General features: G+C 37.8%; 4 protein-coding genes and 1 long non-coding RNA gene across 7 annotated transcripts; 3 read left to right on the top strand and 2 right to left on the bottom strand.

Annotated features, from left to right (window-relative positions):
* The first annotated feature begins 581 nt into the window (after positions 1-581).
* On the top strand, positions 582-9,367 carry LOC127979109 (bone morphogenetic protein 8A). Its single transcript, XM_052584281.1, has 7 exons — positions 582-1,900; positions 7,520-7,712; positions 7,874-8,022; positions 8,263-8,454; positions 8,549-8,628; positions 8,912-9,022; positions 9,112-9,367. Exons 1-7 carry the CDS (start codon positions 1,405-1,407, stop codon positions 9,259-9,261), a joined length of 1,371 nt encoding a protein of 456 aa, XP_052440241.1. The 5' UTR covers positions 582-1,404; the 3' UTR covers positions 9,262-9,367.
* Positions 6,676-11,077, bottom strand: LOC127979111 (uncharacterized). The gene is made up of 2 exons (XR_008158727.1): positions 10,947-11,077; positions 6,676-7,682 (listed from the first exon to the last, which is right to left on the bottom strand). It is a non-coding gene; the product is annotated as an uncharacterized LOC127979111 (long non-coding RNA).
* Positions 11,078-11,752: 675 nt separating this feature from the next.
* Positions 11,753-13,472, bottom strand: LOC127979110 (zinc finger protein 706). Of its 3 annotated transcripts, none has more exons than XM_052584285.1 (4): positions 13,331-13,472; positions 12,614-12,756; positions 12,389-12,519; positions 11,753-12,295 (listed from the first exon to the last, which is right to left on the bottom strand). In XM_052584285.1, the coding sequence occupies exons 2-3, from the start codon at positions 12,746-12,748 to the stop codon at positions 12,424-12,426; spliced, it is 231 nt and encodes a 76-aa protein (XP_052440245.1). In that variant the 5' UTR covers positions 12,749-12,756; positions 13,331-13,472; the 3' UTR covers positions 11,753-12,295; positions 12,389-12,423. The 3 variants fall into 3 exon arrangements, with proteins under 3 accessions (XP_052440245.1, XP_052440244.1, XP_052440243.1); XM_052584284.1 differs by having other exon boundaries at positions 11,753-12,324; positions 12,614-12,834; positions 13,331-13,403; XM_052584283.1 differs by having other exon boundaries at positions 12,614-12,834; positions 13,331-13,397.
* Positions 13,473-13,775: 303 nt separating this feature from the next.
* LOC127979609 (proteasome subunit alpha type-2-like) lies at positions 13,776-16,385 on the top strand. The gene is made up of 8 exons (XM_052585191.1): positions 13,776-13,910; positions 14,680-14,756; positions 15,037-15,169; positions 15,310-15,432; positions 15,514-15,595; positions 15,699-15,772; positions 15,862-15,919; positions 16,002-16,385. The coding sequence occupies exons 1-8, from the start codon at positions 13,870-13,872 to the stop codon at positions 16,116-16,118; spliced, it is 705 nt and encodes a 234-aa protein (XP_052441151.1). The 5' UTR covers positions 13,776-13,869; the 3' UTR covers positions 16,119-16,385.
* A 1,953-nt stretch (positions 16,386-18,338) lies between these two features.
* On the top strand, positions 18,339-19,538 carry LOC127979608 (forkhead box protein Q1). Its single transcript, XM_052585190.1, has 3 exons — positions 18,339-18,638; positions 18,715-18,810; positions 18,906-19,538. The coding sequence occupies exons 1-3, from the start codon at positions 18,438-18,440 to the stop codon at positions 19,446-19,448; spliced, it is 840 nt and encodes a 279-aa protein (XP_052441150.1). The 5' UTR covers positions 18,339-18,437; the 3' UTR covers positions 19,449-19,538.
* The last annotated feature ends 6,918 nt before the right edge of the window (positions 19,539-26,456 follow it).

Genomic DNA, 26,456 nt, shown 5'->3' with positions numbered 1-26,456 from the left:
GTAAATGTTTACTACCGTAAAATATATCAAAACATAATTTTGGATTAGTAATATACATTGCTAAAGACTTCATTTGGACAGATCCTAACAATATTGTCCTATCCTTTCCTAATGAGCTTATTTATTCAGCTTTCAGATGATGTATAAATCTCAATAAAAAAAATGACTCTGGTTTTGTGGTCCGGGGTCACATTTTTATTACCTGTCTGCAGGGACAGTTTTAAGAGTTAATTTTCTATTCACACCAAGCAGAACCCACAAATTTCTTGAAAATTGCCATCTTTGTATCTTCAGTAAGAGAGCAGTGATCTGTCACTACTGTTGAAACCACAGAATATAAATATAGTTTTCATATTACCATAGCCATAAGAACTCATTTCTAGTCTGTGCTAAGGCTGGATCACATCTGAGAACATCTTTATGCCAAACCACATGATAATTGTCAGCAATTTGTGAGGTATGTGTAGAAGATGAGACGGTTTGATAGTAGATGGAGATTGAGGTGAGAAGGGTTTTGGGAAGAGAGGGCGGAGGAACCAGTCGTTGGGAACACTCCCTCTGCTTAAGCGTGTATCTTGGAGGGAAGGAGGTCACCCGTGTTCAGATTATGCCTTCAACGCAAGCAGCACACAGGCTAAGAATACCACAGCTCACTGGGATCTCGCAACTTTACAATTCGGAAAGACGTTTGGGGTCCATAACACTGCTCTGGTGAACAAATCATTTAATTTTGAAATATATATATATTTATTTATTTTTCAGGAGTCTTGGCTGTTTCCATACATTGGATTAAATTGATTGATTACTGCAAGGAAGTTTTGTAGCTTTTTGTTTTTCAATTAAACTTTGAGGATTTCATCAGCTTGGAGTCGTGACTTATCCTCTCAAAAGGAGCATAAACGGGTGTTGTGTTTGATCCAGAAACTTTGAAGAAGAAAAAACATTGCAGCCTTGTGTTTGTGAGGCCCTGTGTTTTTATTTACTCTAGCTAAAGACTTTAATTTCACATTGTGCTTAGTCCTTAGTCCTTCGAGGTCACAGCTGAAGGGAGTTGAGCTTCTAGAAAGATCTGTTTGTTTTCTCTTCCAGTTTCTAGGATATTGTTTGTCGTCCATCTCCGTAAGCACACTGTAGTAGATTATGAGAGAAGCCCCGCGGTTTGGTAAATAAAGTGATAGCATGAGGAACGACTGTCAAAAGGTGATAAACTGAGCGGCTTGTAGCAGTAAACATTGCACTCTCCTAAATAACGATGACTGCTGTGGAATCTGAGTGGCTTGGACATCTGAGTGTCATTCAGAGTTGAACTTCAAGACGGTAGTCCGACCATTCCAGAGAAGACCGACATCAGGTAAACACCCAGAGGTTTTGGAGGGACAAATACGATCTTTATAGACTGCTGCAATGGAGCAGAGCTCTTCTGCGGCACCAATGGACAAACAAGAGTGTGTGGTTGAGTTTGTGTCCTCACACCGCAGCAGAGGGAGGGAGGACAGCTGTGGCAGCCGAACCCGAGGCCGCCAGCGACTATTTCCTCTGCCTGTACTCCTCCCTCTGTGCATGCTGCTGTGTTTTTGGGCTCAGGTGGAAGGAGTGGTTCATTCTAGCTTCCGCAGACTCAGTGGTCGTGAAAAGAAGGAGATGCAGAAGGAGATTTTATCCATTCTGGGTTTACCGGGCCGGCCTAGACCTCACCCACCACTGCGGCCCCCTTCCTCTGCCCCGCTCTTCATGCTGGACCTTTACCATGCCGTGTCGTACGAGGCTGATGATGGACTGGGTTTTGGCTTCACTCCGGAAGGGGTCAGTCACGCGGCGCTGCCCACCTTAAGCACGCACACGCCGCCCCTTGGCACAGTGGTTAGCGAGGCAGACACGGTTATGAGCTTTGTCAACCTGGGTAAGTGACAGCTGGCAAGGGCTAAACACACTTCACTTACACAGAACACATTTATTACTATACAGCGGCTCATGTGTGAACATAAACCACGTTTGAAAATGTAAATGTCACTGTGTATTAGACCAAGTATTATTTATTTTAAAGCAAGATGAGGCAATCTAAACATTGCACAATGAGAAGTTTGTTGCAACAACAAATACTTTAACAAAAAAGTATTTTGGACAATTTCTCTTTATCAGACTGGAACTGGAACTTAATGTCAGTGTTAGTTTAATATTATTTATATATACTATATTTGATTTATAGATTATCTTTATTAATATTTTGAATTAACTTTTAAAGTTTTAGTAATTTTGTTGAGTGCTTTTGTCATTGTTAGTTTTTGTTTTGTTTTAATATTTTGATTCAGTTTTGTGTGTGTGTGTTTCAAATTGAGCTTATATTATTTTAGTTAGTTGCCAAGGCAATACTTCTATTTTTATTTTATTTTTTAATCTACTATTTATATTTGAGCTTTCAAATTAATATTTATATTTGAGCTTTCAATTTATTTCAATTTTATATATATATATGTATATGTATGTGTGTATATATATATATATATATATATATATATAATAGATTTAACTAACATTAAAAACACCGGTTTATATTAAAGCCCATCTGCCTTATGCCATGTGAGATCAATTTAATAAACTAAAGAAACGTCAGGTGCGCTCCCCTCTCCTTTTATCCCCCTAGGTCATTTTGCAGCCCATTTGGGATCCTTTCTTTTTATCCACGGCCAGTTGCTGTTTTGCTCAGCAGCCTCTGACAGCGACCTAATGGCTTGTCATAAGGCTGTTCTCTGACTCCTAACCCCTTCAGTAGCCAGGTTGTTGTCATGGTTACAAGACCTCTGCACCCAAACTCTATGGTGAGCAACTGTGTTCACCAGCCCCATTTTACTGCTTTGGTTAATAATTCTGAATACTTCAGCCTTTTACGTTTTCCGTTTGCTTCACTAATTGCAGCCTCCCATGGCACAGTTAGTTCCACGCTGAACACCATTTTTTGTGAGGTTGACCACAGTATTAGGTCTGGCCTGAGATTAGTTGTAATTATCTCAGGTGGAAAGCTGACCTTCTGGTCCAGATCAACCTGCATTTTCCAGTCCCAGGCAGTATCCAGCAAGGTTGTTTTCATTTTTGTAGTTGGCTTTCTTGGAAGCTGTCCTGATCTTACGAAGGTGGTGGCTTTTGATAATCCAAGCCTTGGATGAGGGAGGGCATTGATGGTAATTCTCCTTCCGTCCAGGATAATTGCCAGCTGTCTCAGAAACTGATTGTGCCTCCAGGTATAATGTCCTTGGGAAAGACTGGTTTTGCAGCCAATGCTTCCTTCCATCCCCTAAAGATCCTTCCAGATAAGTTTACGTTGCTCCAGATTTTCCCAATTAGTCCACTGACCATGTTTGGACTGTGAGACAGCCTTTGTGCATCTCTCTGCCTCCTCTTGCTGCTACCATATACATACCATTGCAGGAAGTCATGGCCTAGTGGTTAGAGAGTTTGACTCCTAAACCCTAGGGTTGTGGGTTCGAATCTTGGGCTGGTAATACCACGACTTAGGTGCCCTTGAGCAAGGCATCGAACCCCCAACTGCTCCCCGGGCGCCGCAGCATAAATGGCTGCCCACTGCTCCGGGTGTGTGTGTTCACTGCTCTGTGTGTGCACTTTGGATGGGTTAAATGCAGAGCACGAGTTCTGAGTATGGGTCACCATACTTGGCTAAATGTCATGTCACTTTCTTTTTCTTTTTTTCCCATATGGGTTGGCTTGTCCCAAGTCCAAAACTCCCTCTTCCCTGCTACACCTGTCCTACAATGTCTCCATGCCTGAGAGTGGATTTTGCCTCCTGTATGGCCTCAGTTGGGGTACACTTGCTCCCAGTTGCCAATCTGGGAGCAGTCGCTTGTATTATAGCATCTTGAGACTCGGTTAGAGTCATGTCCAGTATCACTTTGGTTCATGAACTTATAATATTCAATGAGGGTAGAGACAGGCAGTTCCAGGGCACTTTTCCCATGCAGGACGATATTGCTGAGGAATCGCGGGAGTCCGAGCCACTTCTTGATATAAAAACTGACTGTGCTCTCCAGCTTCTTGATTTTAGTAATGGGGTCCTTGTAGACCGTTAGAGGCCACATTCGATGAGCGATCAATCCAAATTGCAGGCAACCACAGTTTCAGCTTGCCATGAAGCAAGGTATTATTTATACTGTCAAGGCCTTTAATGGCTTCTTCCCTCAATTGTTCACTCTGATCTGAGTCCATGAGGCTTGCATTGTACCATCGCCCTAAGCTCTTGACTGGTATCTCCAGTACCGATGGAATGGGTGATTCATCAGTGTGGAATCTCTGGTCCATGAGTTTCCCTCTGACAATGGAGATTACTGGGTTTTAACTTCATACACACCGATATTATGTTGGCAAGAAGCTTTGCCAGTAGACATTTGGTACACGCAATGGTTGAGGTCAGGGTGGTCATGTCATCCATGTATGCACAAATAGGAGGAAGACACTGTCCAGACTGCAGACTTTGTCCTCCTACTACCCATTTGGTCAAATAATCAATTCCATTGCCATGGTAAAGGCTGGGGGAGATGGTACACCTCGCCATTATTCCCACTTCCAATGATTGCCACGATGTTGTAGACTCAGTTGTTGTAAGGCAGAATTGCATATCTTTGAAGTAGTATCTGACCAGATGTGTAATGGTCATTTGCACTTGAAGAACTCAAAGGCTGTCCATAGCAGAGAATGGGGGACGGATTGGCACAGTCCAGGAATAAGATATGCAGACATATTCCTTCCCTTTTTCGAGGCATCATTTTCATTTGGGATTAGCACTCCGCCTGCTTTTCGCCATGTTTTTGGGATGGTTTGCTTTTTCCAAACCACTTTCACTTGCCTCCACAGGAACTGAAAGACCTCTGGAGCATTCTTGTACAGCAAGTATGGAACTCAGTTTGGTCCAGGAGCTGAAGCTGCCCTTTCTTTTGTCACGGTTTTCTCAACCTCGCTCCACCTTGGAAGGCTGACATCTAATTGATGTTCTAGCTGAGGAATGGGTGGCATGTCTGGTGGTATCACCCTCTGCTCATATCTCTGGCTGTCTGTGTGTGTTGCTTTTTCCTCCAGCTCATTCTTTGACGTTTTAAGTGACCCACACTTTTTCTATGCAAAGAAGCCCTTTCCACAAATCTGAAGGGTTCTTTGTAGAAAGACTTTCTTGTTCTCTCCTTCTTGCGTCAGGTTCTGATGTTTTCTGCTCTTCGCAGTATTCCCAGGTGTTCCTTTAGATATACTTGCAGAAGGTTTATGCCAGCTCTCTCTTCTGGTGAGGATTTCTTCCACTGTTTTCTCAAATCCCTTCTCTCTTTGACCAGGAACATTATTTCTTGCTACCTTCTGGACTTGGAAGGGGTTGTTGTTTCCTTCTTTCCTCTCTCTTTTGCTCAGAATCTTTCCACCCTGTATGACTAGTCCAGATCACTCATTTACCCAGCTTCTTATCCAGAGTTCATTCAGGACCTAAATCAGGTCTGCAATGGCTGTTGTCTGCTCTTTCTTGCTGCCGGACTTTGGCCACTTCACTTGAGGTCTGTAGCCTTAAGTATTCTTCTCCGTAGCAAGCTGCATCTGGTTGGGTTCCAGGTTCTCAGATGTTGTGCTCAAACTGGATTGTGGGTTTTGTCCTGCCACTGAGCTTGCTTAGTAAATAATGATTTATTATTTTTATTCACTTTTTAGTTTAGTTTTCAAGGAAATAACAGACCATGTGTCCACAGAAATTCACCTTGGCTTAAATGTCATTGCAAAAATGACTAGAAAGTGGTTAGTTATGAGAACAAGTGTAATATAATTTGTTTGCAAAAGCCACTTGGTTTAAAATTTTAGCGAATACAATGACATTTTAATTCTGCCTTCGGTGCCCTAATGTTTTTTGGGGGGCCAATTCTAATAATACATAGCACAAAAAGCCAGATTGTTATTCATTTGCAGGGACAATTGCCAGTGATTTTGAGAGGCTGACAAGGCTTGTAGTGTATATTGATAATACATTCTGTTCACTGAGACAGACCCACAATCACTTCATCATCTCTTCCTGTCTCAGCCCAAACACAGACGATACTTATCTGTCACGAAACAAACAACAGTTTAACATCCCATTTACAATTACTGCATCTCTTTCCACGTCTTTCCTGCCCCACTTTTATTGGTCAGTATCACTCCTTTCTCAGATGTAACTAGTGGTGTTTACGAAGGCAGGCATCTCTATTATTATTGCTCATACTTGGGTTAGTGATTTAAACAAACCAGTTAACCCTATGAAACTCTGCTGCAAAACTGTTTGTGCTACAAACATTAATGATGCCTCAAATCATATGGAGAGGGTGTGTTATTGCTTTTCTAAGTGATTAGACACTCTTAAACAATGGGTCTAAAGACATGAATTTAAGTTAACTTAAATAGTCATTTTTTACTAGTGTAGGGAAGATTTCAATAATATAAAAAAAACTTTCTCCAGTAGTCTCTTGAAAATAAAGGTTCCAAAAGGGGGATATTTGCTATGGTGAAAGAACCATTTTAAGTAAAAAAATAAAAAAATAAAAAAATAAAAATAAAAACAACTATAATAAAAGTGGTTAAAGAACATTTGATTAACCTAAAACAGGGTCTTCACAACAGTTCCATTAAATAACTATTTTGGTTCTCTAAAGAATGTTTCAGTTCTTAAAATAACCATTTTTATTTGCTTTAAAGAAAAAAAACCTTTTTCCAGTACATTAAATGTATGTTTTCTCTCAAAAATAAAGGTTCAAAAGGGGAATTATACAGTTACATATATGAACCATGTTTGGCTCCTTAAAGAACTTTTCAGTGATAACTTTTTTTTTATTTTTTCTAAATAACCTAAAGTTCTAAAGTTTCCATGGATTATAAATGTTCCTCATGCAACTATAGATGCCAGTAAAGAACCTTTATGTTCAAGAATAGACTTTTCACATTACAGACATATTGCAAAATCACTCGCAACACTCTAGCATCATGGCCTTGAGTTCATGATGTTCTTCAAAAATCGTAAAAGTCAAGTTGTTTCTCCTGCTAGTTGTCTTTAATATAGTGTTTTCCTTTTCTCTATGCTTTTCTAAAAGTAAATCTTGATTATTGTGGATCTACAAAGGCCAGTCCAGATCACGCAGGCCATGTGATGTTGTAGTGGGCACACAGCTGTGGGGAATTACAAGCCCCAATGAAAGGCAGAAAAAAGATGAGATGAAAATACCGTTGGGCACTCCTCTAAAAATACAGTGCTGGACTGTAATTAGTGGTGGTGCGCTTAGCTGCAGCAGCTCCACAACGCCTCTAATTACCCCACTGCAGAGCCCCAGCCGTGGGTGTCAGTCCAATCTGCCGAGCTCCACCAGAACAAATGTTCCATTTTTTGTCTCCCCTTCTTCTCCTGCCAATCAGTCTTCCAACATGTCTTCTTCATCTCAAGTGTCTTCACACATTTACTCTGTGGTAGTTGTTGTTTTTTAATTCTCTCTCTGGCCTCTGTGTCTGACTGCAGTGGAGCAGGAGAAGGATCTGCTGCAGCCTCGGCCGTACTGGAAGGAGTTCCGCTTCGATCTTACTCCGCTTCCTCAGGGAGAGACGGTCACTGCTGCGGAGTTTCGCATCTATAAAACTCTTACCATGGGTTGGCGTGCAAACCGCACCCTCCATATCTCTGTCTATGAAATACAGAGGGAGAAAAGACACAGGTCACAGTCATATATGATCATTTATACAGATTTGTAGTACTGAATCTGATTCTTTAATTGACATGAAATACTTTTTTGGTAATTCTACGTTCATCAATGTCCCCGAGATCCATTGTCTGTCATTATAATGGAAATTATATTAAGATCTTGTGGTTCGACAGGGAGCCTGAGCTGGTGTTGCTGGACATGCAGAGTGTGCCCGCGGGTCAAGAGGGCTGGCTGGCATTTGATGTGACTTCTGCGAGCAATCGCTGGCTTCTCCACCCTCGGAGCAACTTGGGCATCCGCCTTTATGTGGAAACTGAGGAGGGTGAGCTATTCCTTATGCACAGCATGGAGGCTAAGTAACTCTGAAAGCAGTCTAACATCATTGGATGTTGCTTCTCACTACAGGTTTGACTGGTACTGAATTCTGTTATAGCAAGCAACAAACATTTGGTGTAAAGTCATGAAAAACAGGCTCTTTCTTGGCAAAGCTTTGACCTATTGATGCAAAACATGTTCAGTGTCCAGGGTCAAATGGTAAAATGCAGAAGTCTTGTTTTCACAGACCGTTCATTGTCAGCCGCATGGGTAGGTCTGGTGGGTCGGCGCGGGCCGCGCTCTAAACAGCCTTTCATGGTGACATTCTTCAGAGCCAGTCAAGCCCCTTGCCGCCCACCTCGTGCTCTGAGACACAACAATTCACGCAAGAAAAAACCCAAGTACGACCTGCCACACCCAAACAGACCCGGCATATTTGGTGAGCCACAATAAGCAGTTTAAGAGGCAGATTGTGTTTAAAGGAGCATATGAAATGATTTGTTTTTGAGCTATGATCATTTCACTTGTTCCAGACCAAAATCATGCAAGCAGTGGACGCCAGGCCTGTAAGAAACATGAACTCTATGTCAGCTTCAGCGACCTTGGCTGGAAGGTGAGACATCCTGGCTTTTATACATTACGCATTCAAACACAAAGTTACAAAGAAGTCACTTACATTTTAGACCGTATTAAAAGTTGATCTGTAAATTTTTGCTCTGCCACTAGAAAAAGTTATAAAAAAGTTAAAGAAGAATGAACTGAATCAATTGTTTTTAAACGAACCAATTAAGTGAATGATTCAGTGATTCACTTATCGCCACACATACAGACAAGATAGTCTCTGTCCTGTGCTGAGTGTTTAAATATTTAATTTATAATTTTTTTTTTTTTTTCAGGACTGGGTTTTGGCCCCGACAGGCTATTCTGCGTTTTATTGTGATGGGGAATGTGATTATCCTCTGGGCTCTTGTATGAATGCCACAAACCACGCCATGATCCAGCTACTGGTGTGTAATCTCTCCTTTAGATATTTTTGTATGCATTGCTAGGAAATGTCTTCAAAATGAACTAATTGTTAAAACGTCTCCTCTGGCAGGTTCACCTTTTAAGACCAGATGAAGTGCCCAAAGCCTGCTGTGCTCCAACTAAACTCAGTCCCATCTCAGTGCTCTTCTATGATGACAACAACAACGTTATTCTCAAGAAACATCGAAATATGGTGGTCAAGAACTGTGGTTGTCTATAACCTCTTGTACATTTCATTTCATTTAATTCTGAAACCATGTATATGTATTATAATACTCAGAGGCACCATATTTAATATACAGTGATTAAAAATTTATTTAGCCAGATTTGAGCATTCTTACCTGTCCCAAATGATTGACAAATGATAGTTATTGATGTGTCATGATGGTTTATCAGCATATTTGTACATTTATTGTGAGTGGATTTAGGACTGGAATCCATCCCATAATAAAAAAAAATACATATTTTGCATAGCTGTCTTACAGTTAAACTTTCCAAATTTCTATATTTGTGGAATGTTGTGTTTCACAAAGTTGCATTGCTTTGACTTTCACATCACTTTTTCTTTCATCTAAAACTGGTACAATGCTTTTAAAAATAACTTATTCCACCCACACCCAAGTGAAGAAGAAAATAGACTAATTCAGTTTCAGCAGGCTGCACACATGGACAAAATCATTGTATGCATTCAGTAGTTTGTTGCTAATTTAGTTCACCCAACAATGAAAACAATGGCAATCATACTTCCAAACTTGTAAGAGTTTCTTTTTTTTTTCAGTTGAGTACAATAAAAGATATTTTTAGAAATTACCAGAGTATGCTACGTAGCATGTGGGGACCAAAAGTGGCTCCAGTCAAGGTTTTAGTTATCCACATTCTTCAAAATACCTTCTTATGTGTTCAGCAGATGAAAGAAATATATACAGGTTTGGAACAATCAGTAAATGATAAGAGAATATTTATTTTGGGTGAACGACCCCTTTAAGAAATACGTTTTCGAAATGATTTGAGAAAATTCTCATCTTCATTGTCTGCGGATTCTTTAGATTGTGTAATTTGGTGATGCAAAAAGCGAAAATTAATGTAGATAAGCAGGGGCGCTGCACAAGATCCCGGGCCCTATGCATAGGCAGTCCTAATGGGCCCCTCCCCTTGAAAATATATATTCCAGACTTTTCAAGGGCCCTCTCTTCCTTTGGAGCCCTGGTAATCAGTACTAGTTTTACCCCCAGTCCAGTGCCCCTGTAGATAAGGTAACAGCTTATTCAATTGATTTACCAACAAGAGCCGACGAAGCAGACTCTTTTTGAAACCAGAAAACAAAGAAAAAAAAAACCTAAGCGTTCACAATGTATGAAGATTTGCTGACGGAGAAAATCTTGAATAGTGATGCCAAGGTTGCTTCTTTCTTGTTGAACGGGTAAGGGATTTTTTGTTTATTTTTTAGTAAAACGCTCAATTAAAAATAGTATCCGTGTACTGAGACTGTGGTATCAGTTATTAAAGGGTCTGATACCACAGGGTCAGTTATTCATGAGACTGCGTGTTCTTATCCTATGAGAAGGCGTTTCGTTTAATTATTCACAGCAGCTTGTGTCGATTTGTGAAATCGCATACTATTTAAACGTTAATGGATCAAAGGAGAACGTTTGATTTTTTTTGCTTTGTAACAAGAATTCGGCACAAACGCGATTAATTCACTTGGTGAGCATTACAGCTCTGTAACACAACCCGAAAAGAATATAAACGCCACAGCATAAGCCTTAAACGTTCTCAGAGGTGCAACAGTGCGTTCATATAAACGTTTTCGATGCAGCGTGCATTTATTTGTTTTTAACTCGATAGGAGCGAAACGAAATTAAACCGTGTCGACGAGCAGCTGTGTGTGATGTCTGTCTGCCTCACCTCTTCCCCGCCTCCGCTGCACACACCACGCCCACTTTTTAGCACTTTCTTTTTTTTAAACGGTGGTGAGACCTAACCAGTGCTGAAACATGCAGTAGGACATTTTTGGAAAAAGCTATTTTTAGCCTGACAGCACTGATAGAGAAAATCCCACCCTCTCTGCAGATTACAAAAGATTCCAAAGCCACGCCCCCTGAACGCGAGACAATATTACAACAGTACGTCATGTGTCATTCACAGGTGAGAAAACGTATTATAGTTAAAGAACTACAATACCAGGCTGTTGATGTTTGCCTGCCTTTTTCACTCTGTCTGCACAGCATATATGATGACGTATCTTGTTTGCGCAAACCAGGTGCGCAGAAGTATGCAAATGCACATGTTGACAGAAAGGTAGGGAAGTCCTACATCAGGACATTTTTTTGGTCCTACGCCTTCCTTCAACAATATATACACACACACACACACACACACAGAGACATTAATTTAGGCCACTTAATGATAGCTATCGGGATGTGAAGAGACTTTCAACCAGCATAACAAAAAAAAAAAAAACATTTCTGGAGACGATCGCCTATTGCACCTTTTGAAGTACAGGAAGATCAGCAATGCAAACAATTACTGAATGCCGTTTTAACACAAGTATTTGTTAACCAAATTCCCTTTAGATTTTTGCAAATAGTGTGGAAAAATCCAATGCTAAGAGCTATTTTCACATTTATAGTTTCCATTACAGCCTTTTTACAATTGTCAGGTTAATAACACCAGTGCTCTTGATGTTGTTAAAAGTAACCATGACACACATATGGACTATATGCATATACATTTATTGAAAACTTTAGAAAACAAAGTAACAAAAGTGTATCCATGGGCCCGGACTCATTATTCTGACTTCTTTAACAGGTGCAGATTTACAGAATTTGTAATCAATTTGAACATGTCAATCAATGAATATCAATTCCAATCCTGGTCTGTACTAATAACAACACACACATTGGTGGACCTCTCCATTGTGGTTCACAGTTAAAAGATCAGGGCACATACAGTTTGATGCATTGTAGCACCTAGTCCATTAAAAAAAAAATCAAAATGGGGACAGGGACATATTGTGAAGTGGGGCATTGGTGAATAAATGTGTCAAGTTTGAGCACATGACAATGAGACGGTTTTAATTCACAGCACACTCGAAAATGATGGAAGCAATATGCACATATAAAAATATAAAACAATGTGTGCGCTGGTGTGCTCGAGTCCGTCCTAAGATCTCCTTGTTGTTGTGTCCACATGATTCATGGTCAATGTTATACAGCAAGTCAAGCCAGGTCGAATAATTCTCCTTTCCCCAGGGTCTGAAAATTGGACCATAATTATGAGATGACTATACAGCCATATTGACACGTTTACATTTTTTGGCTTGATCCTGATGTCTGTATAAGACTCACCCCTGTTTTAGGTCCATGTTGGTTTATTGCGTCCTTTAGGCTTGAACATCCACCAGCTCAGGAGGCATAGGAGATTTTGGGTGTTTGCTTTCAAAATGCTGTTTAAAGGTCTTGGGGTCTGGCATCTGTGTCTACATGAGGAATTACACGGTTTCTCGTTAGTTAAGAGAAGTTTGAGGTACGGTGATACCTCAGAGAATCAACTCAAACCAGTAAGTTTCTCACCTTGCAGACAGGACACGTGTGGACCAGAGCTGCTTTGGCTGCGGTCTTCTGATCCGCTCCTTGAGCTTTCTTCTTCTCGGCTGCTTTCTTTGCGTTCTTCTGTTGAGACTGGATCTTCTGCTGCCCTCGAGCCATGGCCTTCTCTGAAACACATACATCAGGCATACTGACTCACTCACCTTTCATTGTTTCTCTCGATCCATAGAGTGAATGGTGACGGACTGAGGAAAGTCATAAAGGATTGAAACATTCAGATAAGTAAAAGACAGAAGTTTCATTTGGGGGAGGGAATTATCCATGAAAAATACGCCTAACGCGATAATCTGATTTACACAAGTGAAATAAATCGGACAATCTAGCGACAAGGTTTACCAGAAAATGAATCATCATAACGATAATAAACGTTAGAAATGTTAAACATATTTATAAACAATGTAAAAAATACACGTTCAGAAATGTATAAATCACGAGAAGCGTCTTTCACAGGAAGAGAACCCAAAAATCGCAAGGTGGGACACCGCAAAGATCACATTAACGTTAGCTGTGAGCTAATCCGCTGTTATCAAATCTGATTCAAACAGAGTAGTGGCGATGTATAACACCGCCAAGATAAAAAAAAAAAGAACACTACTGTTAACCACAAACGCATTTAAAAACAACAAACGTGATATTTATAAGGTGAAGTGTGGCAGATTGTTCAATATTTAAACACAATACCTCGGCGTTGAGACACGGTAGGAAGTGTAGTTCGACTGAGGCTATTCAACAGCTTCCGCCGGAAAGACGTACATAATAAAGGTTCCCCTCAAATGCTCAAACTCAAACAAAGATGATGATTTGAATAGATCATCTCACTCAGGCCCGAGATTGATAAATTGATGTACTTTTATTTATTGTATTTTGATTATTGTAATAACTATACATGTGACTTTTCACAGACAAACATGAGCGAGGCTATATATATATATATATATATATATATATATATATATATACACACACACACACACACACACACACACACGCACAATTCGTGTCCATGTTAATACAATAGTCGTGTTTTATTTAACACAGCTATTAAATAACGGTATTTCTCAAAGAGGTACGAAACGATTGATTCTCTGATACAGAATGAGTGGTCAGTTGTCTTTTTAGTTTAGTACGCTCTCTGGTACGCTTTTATTTTGACGAGAGTGTTCTGTTCACAAAAAGTTAACGGAAGTTGCGTTGGTGTACTTCCGTGGCAAAAGACAAAAATGGCAGAACGGGGATACAGTTTTTCTCTCACAACATTTAGGTAATTCTGCGATTTACTGATTTTTAGATGGTTGTAATATTTCATTTTAAATCTCTTGTTGCATGCATTCAGCGAAAATAGTTGGGTTTTGTTCGAAATGTGTGTTACACGTACTTAACTGTAAGTCACATAAGAGATGCAGTGTCACGATGTTAATTGCTGTGGAGCTTTACTACTTTAGCTTATTTATCTACTTTAGGGCTTTGTTGTTTTTTTACTAAAGTTATTTATTCCTCTTTACTGTTTTATATCGTGTATTATTCACTGTACTTTTGTATTTTATTACGTTTTACGTTGCAGATTTTATTTACTTCTCTTTGTGATTTTTTTTATTATTAATTAATGTTTTGTGGTTTTTACTATATTCAGTTATATAATATTTAAAAGAATGTAAAATTGAGTGTAAAGCTTTTGTTGAAGCTGAAAATCACAGTATTAAACTATAAAAATTATTATGATGATGGCATTTTAAATTATTTAAAATTAAATTAAATTTATGCATTTAGCAGACGCTTTTATCCAAAGCGACTTACAGTGCATTCAGGCTATCAATTTTTACCTATCATGTGTTCCCAGGGAAACGAACCCCAACCTTGTGCTTGATAGCACAAGTTCTACCAGTTGACCTACAGGAACTGTACTGTTTTTTCAACCAGTACAAATTAAAATTATGTACTGGTTGAGAAAAAAAAAGAAGCTATATATTCAGGTTCAGATGATTGCAGATGTATTTCTGTCAAACTAATGCATTTTTTTCTTCCCAACACAGCCCCTCTGGCAAACTGGTGCAGATTGAATATGCTCTTTCCGCTGTAGCAGCCGGTGCTCCATCTGTAGGAATCAAAGGTGTGTTTATATATAGATCAGTGCAATAGAAACTTCACAAACCATGATAAAATGAAAAGGACATGGTTATTTTTTTAAATAACCTGATGCATATCAAAATTATCTGATGCAGAAACACTCCTGAAAGGGCATTTAAGTGTCATTGCCCAGACAGAAGACAGAAATGCATTTAAACAGGAATCAAAACTATATACTTTGATACTAGGGCTGTGGTGGATCAGAGCTGCTTATTTCCAAGGGTTTGACAACCACATCAATGACCTTTTTTTATTATTTGCAGCATCAAATGGAGTTGTGCTTGCAACTGAGAAGAAACAGAAGTCCATACTGTATGATGAACAGAGCGTGCACAAAGTTGAGCTCATAACCAAACACATTGGCATGGTGTACAGTGGCATGGGTCCTGACTACAGGTATGAAACAACAGGGCAGTGTTTATTTAAAAAAATGGCAGATTTGTTCTAAAAATGAAACCCTTTTAAAATAAGTTTCCTTAAAGGAAAAGTGACCTAGAAATGGAAAATCTGACTCTGGGAATGATCTCTCTTGACAGGGTGCTGTTGAGGAGAGCAAGGAAGCTGGCGCAGCAGTATTTCCTGGTATACCAAGAGCCAATCCCCACAGGCCAGCTGGTACAGAGAGTGGCTTCTGTTATGCAAGAATACACACAGTCAGGGTATGCTGAGTCCTTTCTATCTTTTATTATAGCTTACTTTAATTACAGCTCTTGTAGTAATATAAGTGTCATGTTTTGTAGAGGTGTTCGGCCGTTTGGAGTCTCTCTTCTCATTGCCGGTTGGGATGAGGACAGACCATACTTATTTCAGTCAGACCCATCGGTACAGCAAAAACCAATAACAAGCTTTTCATCACTGTTTATTCTTAATTCAACATACAACCATTTATTTTATAAAACCATGCCTGAATGGTGATATCCCGCAGGGAGCATACTTCGCCTGGAAAGCCACAGCAATGGGAAAGAACTATGTGAATGGAAAAACATTCCTTGAAAAAAGGTATAAAAAAGTAGTCCTCTCATTGAATAATCATAGTGTATAAGATGGAAATTATATGGCAAAAGATTTACAGCACAGTTTCAATACAGATATAATGAAGATCTGGAACTTGAAGACGCTATACACACTGCCATCTTAACTTTGAAGGTGAGTTCATCTCTAAAGAAACTCGTATATCAGATTGCTCAAAACAAGATCAAGATATAGTTTTTTCTTATTTTTCTTACAGGAAAGTTTTGAAGGTCAGATGACGGAGGACAACATCGAGGTGGGGATCTGTAATGAGGCAGGATTTCGCAGACTGTCACCTGCCGAGGTGAAGGATTACCTGGCAGCAATCGCTTGAACAACAGCACTACAGCTGCTTACACAGTTCATTATTTCGGTTTGGTTGTTCATTTGAATGCTGAATTGATATTATTTGTACATCTGTGTAACTGATTTCTCTATAAAAGGATGCATATTATCGACAAATGTTACATCCTGTGTATTTCACTGACATTTCTTTGTGATTTTTGTACCTGACTGTAATTATAAATTACCTTCACAGTACTGTCAGTGCTAAGGGGATCTTTCCTTGAGGCTAAGTTCATGTACATTTTTCAAACATAAAGTGTTGGCGTAAACAAAAAAAAAACAATTATTTCAATCCAAAGTGTTGAACAAAGTCTTAAGGGTGGTAAACCTCTCGACCTCCCCTAGCGCATTAATGTAGATGAAGTCCTCGAGATTCATTTTAGAATCTGTGAAAAGAACACATACAGTGTAAGAGGAAGAAGAACTCCAATCATGATACTTACAGAAGTGTGGCAAATAACTGACCAACAATTTTACAACAAACCTGATGTCTCTAAACATGGGTATGGTGGGGGAGGCATGCACTCCTAAAGGCAAGTGCACAAAAATAAATCTTATATTAGTAAAAGTAATTTTTCCTTATTAAAACAATGCTTTTTCCCAGATTACTGGTTGATCCCCTCGACTGGATTTTTTTCCACATGGGTATCTGCATTAAATGTAAAATGGCACACAAATTTCTACATATAAACACGGTACACTAACATAATTGTTATATGTGAGTAGAGACGTCAATCAGCCTAACCATTTTTCTTTTATTAGATATAAAGACTCCATACACTTCATCTGAGGATCAAGTGCCCTGATCCTTGACATATTCACACAATTTAATTTTATTTAATTTAATAAAAATGAAGGTACTAATGTGATCTTGCACTTAAGTAGCAGCTGTGCGCTTTATTCGTTCATTCTTCCCATTCACGTTACACTAGGAAGTATTTTTTTTTTATAACGATATTACGAAAAACAACATATAACACAACACTAAAGCTATTCACAATGCACTGCAACAGTGAGGATAGGTGTCTGTTAGAGTTTATTTGTTCCGTAAGAAACTTTAGACAGATTTCTCGTTCCGGTGTGTCAATGGAGTGACGCGTGAACAGTCCTCATGTGAATTGCAAATGTAATGTGTACGATTATCACTGTACTTGTTGAACTTTTTTTGCTAGTTTAAAAGCACAATTAGAAAAACACATTAGCGGTAGATAATGAGCAATTAGACATCTCTTTCAAATAGGCCTAAAATGGTTGATGGGTTAAACCAACCTAATTCTAAATTTTATAAAGATTTATTTTTATAATAGGGTACATCAATAAGTTATGATACTACAGTTGCATTAAATTAGTTGACAATTACCGATTATAAAGATAATACATTTTGTGCATTGTATTCAAATAATCTTGACTAGAATGTTTAGTGGTTTCTACAAAATTATTAATCAGATAATAATTATAGGCCCTAAATGTTTCAAATCAGCATATAATGATTTCTAAAAGATCACTGAAGACTGGGCCTGATACATGAATTAATTAAATTTAAACATTTGTATAAATTTTCATAATATTTCACAATGTTCCTTTATTGTCATCAAATAAAGTAAACTATGGTGAAACTTTCTTTGCAAAATCTCAAAACTTTTTCCCTCGCAATTTTAAAGCTTACAATTAGGACTCAATTATGCTCAGAATCGCGAGCTTATATTCAGAACTGTGCGATTAAAAGTGGTACCTTTACGATTTTTATCTGTAGATAAAATGATGTGCACTGGCCTTTTATAAGGATGTACACACCTGCTTCAGGTAACTGATATGGGTTATTTAAATTCTAACTAATCTGAATACAAACTTTGGCATATAAAAACACCGTGTGGTGTAAATATTCAAATGATATATAGGGTTTAACACGTAAACAAAGAAACAATTCTGGGGCAGTAGCTATTTTTAATCGGATCCTTTTTTCTTATAGACTTGCTTCTCAACTCAAATAACGCAGTTTAGCGAACTGAATTAATTTACACTGTGGACCTGTTTAATTGGGAGGAAAATTTACATTCCACCGCTATTTGCACTTTTGGTTACCTAATTTTGTAATAAAACAGGCCCAATGTTTAGACAAAAAAAAAAAACACCAACAACAAAGTAGGCTAAATCAACAATTAACCTCAATTCTAGTTGCAATGAGTGTTTTATTGAAATAAGAAACCGCCCAGCCATTAACAGCTCGTTTTTATGAACAGCACTTACAAACAGAATGCAACGCCTTTAGAGCCATTGAAAACTACAGCATGGCTATAAAGAAGGCCTGATGTCCTCAGTGTTCAGTCTGAGTCTGGACCAGGAGCTCATCATGACTAACGGAGTGAATGGAGGACTCGGTGGTCTGCTGGCAGAGAGGTCAAGTGGAGCTCCGAGGAGGAGATTCAAAAGATACACAACAGGAACTTACATCGGACTCATTGCTTGCGCAATTCAAGGTTCACCAGACAAAATGCTCACGTTCAAACAGGTAACATGACGTAAACGTTGTAAATGTGCTACATATAAGACGGCGTTGACGCATGCTAACATCCCTATTTGTGCAGATAATGAAAAAGCTGGAACCATTTGTCTTCGGGGACAAAAGGGGAATTGAGAACAACATCAGAGTATGTCTTTCATCAAACAGGTGTTTTGAAAAGGTGAGTTATTTTATTTTAAGCAACGAATCACAATCCACGTGTATATGCTAGTGTTAGTAACATAGTTTTTTTGTTCTATGTTTGTGTGTTTATAGGTGCCAGTCGATCCGAATTATCCAAATCCTAAAAAGAACTTCTGGAAAGTGAATGAAAATGGCATTACTCCAAAAATGTTTCGCCGGCATTTCAAATATCTAATCAACATTTTCCCTGGCCTGTCGATTCCGACACAAGCGGTGGATGAGTGTAAAGACAATTCTCATGCTCCTGAGCCTCTTGCCTGCAAGGTCGCAGAAAGCAAAAGTGTAGGCAAATTTACAGGCCCCTTTTCCATAGATTCATTATTGAAGAGCGACCGTGAAGTGAAGCGCATGCGCAGCACGAGTTTGGAGGAACGTGTGCACTACGGAGACGCACAGCGTGGCACGGCCAAGAGAAAAAATGTTTATGAATATGAAGCAGTGGAGTGTTATAACCCTGTTTCAGTTGTAGGACGTGAACTAGCCTCAGCGAAAATACCTCTTCTATCTTCTGGACCTCAGCACGGACACTCTCTGCCTCCACATATCACATATAATCACCATGTTCTCTTCAGCTCTCCGTTAATGTATAGGCCTACTAGATATGTCAGCTGGTGAACAGCCAGAGTGACCACATGTAGCCAAATGGGAAGAAATTGCACTTTATTTTTGTTTTGTTTTTGCTTTTTAATAAACCAATCCATTTCACATTTTTGTTGACTTTTGCTTTGACAGATTAAGGCAGTTTTTGATGGCATAAATGGGCTAGTTATATAATATAATCTATTAAAATATTCACTATTTTATACCGAATAATACTTCAGATTGCTATCTTTGACTTATTTATAGAATATCACTATAACATATATCATGTGGAACACATCCAAAGGCTGACATTAAATGGTTTTAAACTCACAGTTTGATGAAATATAACGAAGAACCATAAAATGATTTATATTGTAAACAATGTCAGCTATGCTAGATAATCTAAACTTTTCAAAGTTTATAACTTAAAGTGAAAAAAATCTCAAATGTTAATATAATTTAGGATATCTTTAGGGGAAAACGTATAGCCTATGAAAAAAGAAAATAATCATGATGTTCGGGATATGGCTAACAGTCACAAACATTAACATAACCTTTCATTTAAAGTGACATCTCAGAAAACAAAGTAGCAAGCCTATTTCAAATACATTAGCATTAATATAATGTTTGTCCAAGTCAATCAAAACAGGTCGATAATTGTGGTAATCGGTGATTAGTACATCATCCAAGATAATGTTCATATAATAGGCCTAGTGGAGCTACATTCCAGTAAAAACATTTGCCACGGGGTGGCGGTAAAATGCTGTGGTTGGATATTGATGTAAATGACATTAAAACAACTAAAGAACATTGAATTATGAATTCATTATCTATATAGACATAAACTCTAGGAGTATAAAATGGTTTGGAGATTGACTGTTTGTGTTATTTCTATTGATTTCAGTTCTAGTTTTTTAAAAGGTGATGCCAGGTTTGACCTGTTTTCAGAAACCCGCAGTAACTGATGGCTTGAAACCTTTTTTGTCCAACAACTTTCCATTGTTCCCAATAACACAATGATTCTGCATTATTTACCCAAAACACACACTGTAAAAAAAAATTGTAAGGTAAAGTTGTAAATGAATCAAAGATTACTATAAATATAAGCTTGCCTATAAAAGCATTTATTATTTTTTTTGAAATATATCAAATCAAAAAGTAAATAATATGTGACCCTGGACCGCAAAACCAGGTCGTCATTGATATATTGTTTGTTAGGATAGGATTCTATTTAGCTGAGATACAACTATATGAAAATCTGGAATCTGGCGTGCAATAAAATATAAATATTGAGAAAATCATCTTTAAAGTTGTCCAAATTAAGTCTTAGCAATGCATATTACTAATCAAAAATTAAGTTTTAATATATTTACAGTAGGAAATGTACAAAATATCTTCATGGAACATGATCTTAACTGAATATCATAATAATTCTGACGCACCATAATTTATTGTTAGCAATACAATGGTGGACTGAACTGACATAAAAAAAAGTGATTTTAACATCTACAGAAATATAAGGACAGAAACATTTGAATAATAATCACATAATGAAGTGTTCTTCACTGCACTGAAAAAATGGTATAGAAACAGCTTTCAATCAGAAACTGGTAGTAAATGTCACAGTTAGTTACAAAGAAATGGCAAATAGCTAACACAGTGAAAGTTTAGGCAGTACATTTTATTTCAAATGTATTTCATTAACCTTTGATTTCAGTAATCTTTGTTTTATATTACAACTTTGGATTGTTTTTATTTTTTAGAGATTGTGTGTTTTGGGCAAATACATGCAGAATCATGATGTTATTGTAAACAATGGAAACTTGTTAGACCAAAGAAAAAAGAAAAAATGGGGTTCAAGCTATCAAAGTTACTGCTGGTTCAGAAAACAGCTCACATCAGCTTTTTAAATACTAGAAATGAGATTAATAGAAATAAAAAAAATTACAGTTAATTTCCAAAGAGTGTGTATAGGTCTATATCGTTAATTATTTAATGAGCTAATGTAAGTCAATGTTTCCTTTAAGTCAAAGCCATTTAATGTATGGGCACTTTCAGCGGGAGATATTACCTTCCAAGATATCCAAATTAAAAAAAAATAAAAATAAAGAAAATGTACAAAAACAAAACTTTGATGGCTTGAACCCTTTTTTGTCTAACAAGTTTCCACTGCTCCCAAAAACATCATGATTCTGCATTATTTACCCAAAACACACACTTTAAGAGAAGATTTTCTGAAGTTGTAAATAAAACAAAGATTACTGGAATATGATTTACAAGAAATTACCGTTTCAGTACTGTTTTACACTTTTTTTACTCTTTCGCTGTTTCTTTGCATTTAATTGTGAAATTTCTGAGTGAAAATTGTTTCAGTTTGATGCTTTTTCCCCACTTGCTTGTACAGTGGTTAGGAGAAAAAAAACCTATGTCAGCAGTTATATGTAAGAATGTATGGTACTTAACAAACTGAATTATTTTTGAAACTACAGTTATGCTCTCTCTCTTTCTCTTTCTCTCTCTGTGAGTGTGTGTGTGTATTGTCGTCCATTACAGACAGTAATTACAGGCATTATAAAATTCTTTCACCCCCTCCATTATGATAGTTGTACTCTGGTATTTAATGCAGACAGACAGGTACACTAAACATAGGTGTTACCAGGAAGTAGTCTTATTGTTTAATCACATAATTAATATTTGTCTCAGATGCTTAGTTTGTTAAGAGTGCTGTTGGAACTGATGTTACATGCTTGGATGGTCGGAAAACAAGCTATTTGTGTGTCTGCTGTAGAATTGATCTCTTTGTAAAACGAGCCAGCAACAACAGGCTAAATAAATGAGACAGAACCGTGTTTCGTTCATTCGAGGATTTGGAGACACCACAGCAGGATCTCTCTCTATTGTGAAATCTATGATTAAGGTTTCACATCACCATATACAGGAATAGGATTTAGGTTACTGCTTCTCAGATTTTAGACTTCAAATTTTCACATTATTATTAACAATATTCACAACATTTAAATTTGACAATCTTTCGCTTCAGCTTTGCATATTAAACAGCTCAAACTACTTTAAATATGAATATTAGACAATATAGAAGTTTATGCTGTATTGCATTTAGAATATAATTTTTACAAATTTTCTCACATAGTCTAATTGGGTATTTTGCATATTTTTGCAACATTAATTCCTCTTAAAACAGTCTTATAATCTAACCAGTCATTGACACTACGGTCTTGATGACCAGCGACAATAATGATAAAAGAATATCCAAGTAAGCTCCGCCCATTACAGACGCAGCAGTCACGTCGGCCACGTCTTCTTGAGTACGTGAGGTCATCCACGTTTGGCTCCTCGCTAGTGTTTAGTGGTAAACTGTTCAGGTGGTTTACGCTGTGTTGGTAGGGCTGAGTCAGTGTGATGCTTAAGCTCTCTTCGGTGTTTCTACATCTCATGGGTGGGCCAAGAGCTTTACGTGACGGTTGCATCAGGTTAACCCTATGATGCCCGATTTAAAACGGCAAATTAAAGGGAAAAAAAGACGAGATTATTTATTTATTCATTCATTTATTGTCCTCAACATAGTTTCAGATAAGATCAGATCAAGATCAGACTTGACCTTTCATTGGAAAACAACTTTTGGTTTATGGTCATGTGCTTTTGTTTTGATGCTGTGAGCATGTTGTGTAGACAGAGAAGAAAATGCCCAAAGTCTTATGACTGATTAGAAGGTCAAAAGGTGGATAAAATGATTAACAGAGACACTGCCATAGCAAGGCAGCTGTGTCCATTATCTAGCTCAGCAATGGAGTAATTATTACCACCGCCTTTGGCTTAGGTTTAACTTACTGAAAAAAAAACAGTGGGCAAGTAATTTCTTCATTGTATACTTATTTGGCTATGAGACATAAAATCTTTCTTTCAGTGTGTATTCTAATAAGCCCTGTAAATCATGAGCTTTGAAGAAGAGAAAAACATCTCGGCACCATAAGGTGTTACTTTCAACACTGGATTTTTCAGGCACTCAATCACTCAATTTTCAATCACTACACAGGCCTTGCCAGAGAAGCCTGCGATGTGAACTCAGCCTCTCCAGCAGTGGAAGATGAAGCTGAAGGTGAAAATCTGAAATGTTTTGACAGAAATTCCAATCTCAGTTTTCCTGTTTCTAGTAATATCGATATCTGTGGTGCAGCGGTCCTGCTTGCACCACCAGAAAAAATTCCCCATCTAATAAAATGCATGGAAATATGGGTAGGCCTATACTATACTCCGTTATGTATGTTGTCAATTCAAGCAATATTTGAAACCTAAAGATTCAGTTTGGATGGGATGGTGGCTGGTTACCTTGTACTGTCGCCTTCAGCAATTTGTTAGTGAGTGAGTTTAGGTCCTGTTTTAAAGGTTATTTTCATGGAAAACAAAACAAAGTCAGGTCGGAGTAATTTTCCACTTCAGTAATTGGTTGCATCTTATCAGCAGAGGCAATGACCTGTAGCAGGAATGCTACCATGTTGCCAGGTCAGAGTAAAGTGGACATGGTGGAGCAGGAGTTTTCATGCGGGTGATCCCTCTGTATCAGGTGAAAGTACCTCTGATACAGTGACTCTTAGGAAATCAACTCACTTCCACAAATTTGTGAAGATGAAGCTGCAAAAATAATTCATGCCGAATGTTTATTATTTGGCTGAGGAACGGCCCAGGGTGTGTCTAGATAAAACTGCTGCGAGAAACCAAGAAACAACTGGAATATCTAGCACTTCTCAAAGAAAATGCATAAACCCGGAGGGAGGGAAGTCTTTATAAAGGTTTTATGATTGTTATGGCTGTAGTTATTGAGTAACTTTATCATCCTGAGCATCAAAGTGAAATGAGCAGTAAAGTGCAATTCTAATTGTTTCTTTGACAAGGACTGATAAACTGATACAAAATCTGATACAAAAGTTTCAGTCAGAAACGGCCTCTAAAAATATTATATATATCACAGTGACACAAATAAAGTGACAGCAAAAACCTTCTCACAGTTGATAAATGGTTAAGATTTTGTGTAATTGTATGCTGGGGGTAAAACGTAAGTTCTTTTGCACTTGCTTGTTTATATTGTCTGTTTATGAGTCGCACACATTAATGTATAATCCATAATACTTCGATCATACTGGTAAGATTTTTTTTGTTGGCACATCATAACCTAGTTCATAATTTATTGACCATCTACTTCATGACCATTATTAAACCAACTATTATCCATTGCGTAAAACGTACAAAAATGACCATAAACTGCTTTAACAGTCCCATTATGCACCGCAAATAATGTTTATTATCACTATGTAACTTTTAAGTTGTCCTATTATCCCTTTTAGTAAATCAGTAATACATGACATTGAACTGAGTAGCACCCGCTCTGAGGAACTACGTGATATGTTGAGGTGAGGCCTACATCTCAGACAGTCCTGAGCACTGTCTCATGTCATGTGCATCTGAATCATGGCTTAGTATGATTCATACTACATCTGACTATACGGATATTGCATCACATACTGCCTCGGCACTATTGCAGTTTATTGCAGTTTAACAGTAAAAGGTTTGGTTTGTGAATAGATGGCACGTTTTAGACCTAGACAAGTCAGCAAGGGACAAAAGCTAGAATCTACTATACTCTGTCAGTCAACATTTCTACGTCAAACTAGCCTCCACTGACCTTTCATTACCTGAAAGGAAGGCGTGTAGGCCTTTTATAGTGTAACATAGGGTGCCAATACCAGCAGTAATGTTCATTGGGATGATGTGGGCACGTCTGTGTGGTTAAAATTATAACATAATGACTATTTTGTCTTGTTCTTGGATGGCCACTATAGAAACAGCCTTTGGTTTTGAACCTCCTTTTATTCTTTTGATTTGTCTGATGCCAAGAGCCTCTAGGGAGACGGAGGTCAATGTTTATCTGTTCTTTTCGAGCCATCCAATAACCTACATGTTGTGCAAACCAGATATGAGGTGTTTAAGATGAAATCTGCTCTGTATTTCAAGTACAAGGACACGAACATAAGCCAATGTCATGAACCCAGATTCAGTGAAAAACAGAGACTTGGCAGAAAGGTGAGAAATTGACCCCTTCAATAAACCATAATTTAATTCAAATTCTGGCATAACAGAATGACATCCTTTACGATTTGTGGTATCATATTTCATTTAAAATGGCTGCAAGTAAGATAGTATTTTGCTATTTATATCTGTTTGTGTTAAATTTATTGTAGTTTATTTTTCCAGATTTGTGCAATAATTATAAGAATTAAAAATCTAGGTTGATGAAATGTGTGTAGCACCAGATTCCATGAGAAACACTGTGAGTACACAGACACATGAACCTGTCAGGTGAAAGTCCACAGTCCTTATCAGTTATTATTCTCTTTAACCCAGTTTATTAACCCGAGCACTAAGCAGTCAACTCTTCGATTCAATATGCATTTTGCCTATAAATTTTAAAGTCATAAAAATGTATCTAGTAAACAATGGTTTCAGTATTTTTCCACAACACAATTTCACCTGGCCGAATGCCCATTTTTACATCAAACAACCTAAAAATAACTCTCATCTAATGACAGTTTTGATTTATGAAAAGTGTCTCATGCTGAACACAACTTTAGAAGTAAATTCTATCTGTATTTATTCTGCCATCGGATTCAGTTTGTGGTGTAAATTTTGTTCGAGAGTTGATCAGCATAATGGTAGTTTCGGTGCAGTGTGTCCATTGTGAATGTGCTTTTTATCACTGGCTCACATTAGCTAACCACAGTGAAAGCATTGTGCTGTTAGAGAGAACACATACGCATAGGCATGCACTTCTCTGACAAATACTTTATTGATTTAAAAGAATAACCAGCTTTTAGATTATTCTGTATTATTTTTTTATTTAATAATATTAAGGGACAGAATAATACAGGTCTAAAAGTCAACTTCACAATCTCTTCACTAATAGTTTATTTTATCAATTTTGTTGTAATGTGAAAGATTAGTCCTATAAAATAAGACGGTTTGTCATATCTC

This window comes from Carassius gibelio, chromosome B19 (genome assembly GCF_023724105.1).
Source record: "Carassius gibelio isolate Cgi1373 ecotype wild population from Czech Republic chromosome B19, carGib1.2-hapl.c, whole genome shotgun sequence".
Lineage (NCBI taxonomy): Eukaryota > Metazoa > Chordata > Actinopteri > Cypriniformes > Cyprinidae > Carassius > Carassius gibelio.
This window is presented reverse-complemented; position numbering and strand designations above follow the sequence as displayed.